Genomic DNA, 2,379 nt, shown 5'->3' with positions numbered 1-2,379 from the left:
GGAGGTTGTTCTCCATCCCCACCCCTGGGCCTGGCTGCGGTCGGGAGCGAGTCCCCTTCCCTGGGCGCCCTCGGCCCCCTCCTGCCTGGTCCTGCCCCGGAGCTGCTGCCTGGCAGGGTGGTGCCCTCGGAGCCGGATCCAGGTCCTGCAGCTGGTGGCTGTTCAAGTGGAGAGGGCAGCGTGCCAGGGTGGCTTTGGATGACATGAGCAGAGCTGCTCCAGTGAAGGAAGCAGTGGATGCTGGTGCCCTGTGGCTGTCTGTGCCTGGCTGTCCCCCTCTGTCCTGGGGCAAGCGAGTGTCCCCGAGCTCACGGCCGAGCTCTGGCCCCAGTAGCATTGCTGCAGACTCCAGGGTGCCGTGGTGGGAGTCTCGGGAAAGCACGGTCCTGGGAACATCCCATGGGAACGACAGGCACACTTCTGGGCTGGGGCTGGCCAGAAGGGCCACTGGGGCAGCCAGGGATGGAAGCAGAGGGAGCATGGCAGCTCCCAGGCACCCAGTGCTCCCAGTTCTGCCTACAGTGGTGTGTGGGGAGCGGGCTGGGCAACTGGGCCTTTCCCTGAGTGCCCTGTCACCAAAACACAACATTTTGTAGAAGAGATGGAAGAAACCACACCGGGGGAAGGAAGCAGAGAGCCCTGACAGCACTGATGGCCGGGGGGGGGTCCAGCAGTCTCGGTTTCCCCCAGGCAGGTGGCCACACCACAGGAGCCCTGTGTCTGCTGGCCTGGCTTGTCCCTGAGAGCCCTGTGTGGCTGCAGGGGCTGGAGGAGCAGCAGTGGGGAGCAGTCCCCTTCCCTGCCTGTCCCAACCACATCCTCTAGGCAAAGTCAGGGCTGGAAAACTTGCTCTGACCTCACCTGAAAATTAAGCAAGAAGAAAGGCAAATAAAAGAACTGGACTGGAGACAGAGAGGTTCGTGTGAGGTGCAGTGAGAGGGAGCTGACGTGTGCTCCAGGTGACCTGGCTCCTGTTGGGAGTGCTGACTGTGTTGTTGCACCTGGAGCAATCTCCTGACCCCACCGTGCCACGGCCACTCTGGTACCGTCGGGTTCTGCTCTGCAGATGGGTACCTGCTCACACGTGGGCACTGGCTGGAGCCTCTCTCTGCTCCACAGCCTGGCCAAGTCCTCAGGCCGGATTCTGCCAGCTCAGGCTCCCAGAGCAGTGAGGGGCTGTGGGGGGAGCAGGTCTGAGGGGTGTCCTTGGGCTTCCCACACTGGATCTGTGGCCAGCCAGGAGCTCAGGTGCTGCTCCCGAGTCCCCGGCATTAGGGACTGCCGGAGCCATGTGTGTGCCGGCGCTGTTTGCTGATCCCTGTTTGCCAATGGGGTGAGGCTGGTGTGTGTGCCACTGGCTGGGCTGGCGCTCGCTATGCAGGTGCCATACGTGGAAGCAGCAGCTCCTTTTCCCAGGTGAATTTGCGATTACTTCCTCAATGTCAGGTAGCTGAAACCTGCAGCTCTGAAGGCCTGGCCGAGCAATCATCATGCCTCTGGCATGAAAAGTCACCCGACTCGTTTGTTTCTGGAAGGAGCTGACAGTTGGGCTGCTCATGTCCCCTTAGAAAGGCACCCAGGGTAGCTGGCTCTGGGGCGAGGAGGAGGAAGTCTGCTCCCACCCCAGGGCTGCTCTGTGGGATGTGAGCGATGCTGCAGAGGCCAGAGGCTGCGGGGGGGTGGTGGTGCCAGTAACCACAAGTGCAGCTGCCCCAGTGCTGGGACCACTGGCCGGTTTATGGCACACACCACCTCTGAGCAGCCAGCAACAGGTGAGGCTGTGTGATGTCCTGTGCTGGTGGAGCTGGAGGAATGAGCAGATTTAATATGCTGATGCAAGGAAGCAAATTCTTTCCCTCCCAGTCTCACCTCGCTGGGGAGCAGAAGGACTGTGGGGCTCTGCCCCACCTCTGTGGGGTGCTGGGTGCAGGGGCTGAGCTGCACAGAGGACCCAGGCTGTGAGCTCGTCCCCAACTCTGGCTGAGCTCTCAAGGATGGTGTGTCTGTCCTAGTGCCTCAAAGGTGGTGCTGTGACTGTCCCAGAAACACTGCTCTTCGTCTCCACGCTGGATGGGAACCTCCACGCTGTCAGCAAGAGCACAGGAGACATCAAGTGGACGCTGAAGGATGGTGAGTAGTGACTGAGGTGGGGGTTTGCTCACAGCCTGGCTCCCAGAGCTTGTCTCTGTCCGGGATTTGGGGATGCTCCTCCCACCTGGCTTTTGCTGGATGGGCTCTGGGCCAGCAGTGCCCAGCCCTGGGGAACACTCCAGCCCCAGCCTCAGGCACAGCCAAGCATGGGTGAACATCTTCTGTCAGTGTCTGTTCTGGGTCTGAAATGCAAACAGACTGTGTGACTGGGCTGGGTGGCAGTGCCAC

The 2,379-nt window shown here is 61.4% G+C and overlaps 1 protein-coding gene across 1 annotated transcript in view; it reads left to right on the top strand.

Moving 5' to 3' along the window:
- The window catches only part of ERN2 (endoplasmic reticulum to nucleus signaling 2), a 14,779-nt gene that overhangs the window by 4,238 nt on the left and 8,162 nt on the right, over positions 1 to 2,379 (top strand). The window contains exon 2 of the mRNA XM_029965259.1: positions 2,013 to 2,130. Within this exon, the coding sequence (XP_029821119.1) occupies positions 2,013 to 2,130 (118 nt within the window). The remainder of the gene's footprint in view (positions 1 to 2,012; positions 2,131 to 2,379) is intronic.

This window comes from Manacus vitellinus, unplaced genomic scaffold (genome assembly GCF_001715985.3).
Source record: "Manacus vitellinus isolate BGI_N305 unplaced genomic scaffold, ASM171598v3 scaffold_93_pilon, whole genome shotgun sequence".
NCBI classification, from domain to species: Eukaryota; Metazoa; Chordata; class Aves; order Passeriformes; family Pipridae; genus Manacus; species Manacus vitellinus.
The sequence above is the reverse complement of the archived record's forward strand: the minus strand, read 5'-3'. Positions and strand labels throughout refer to the sequence as shown.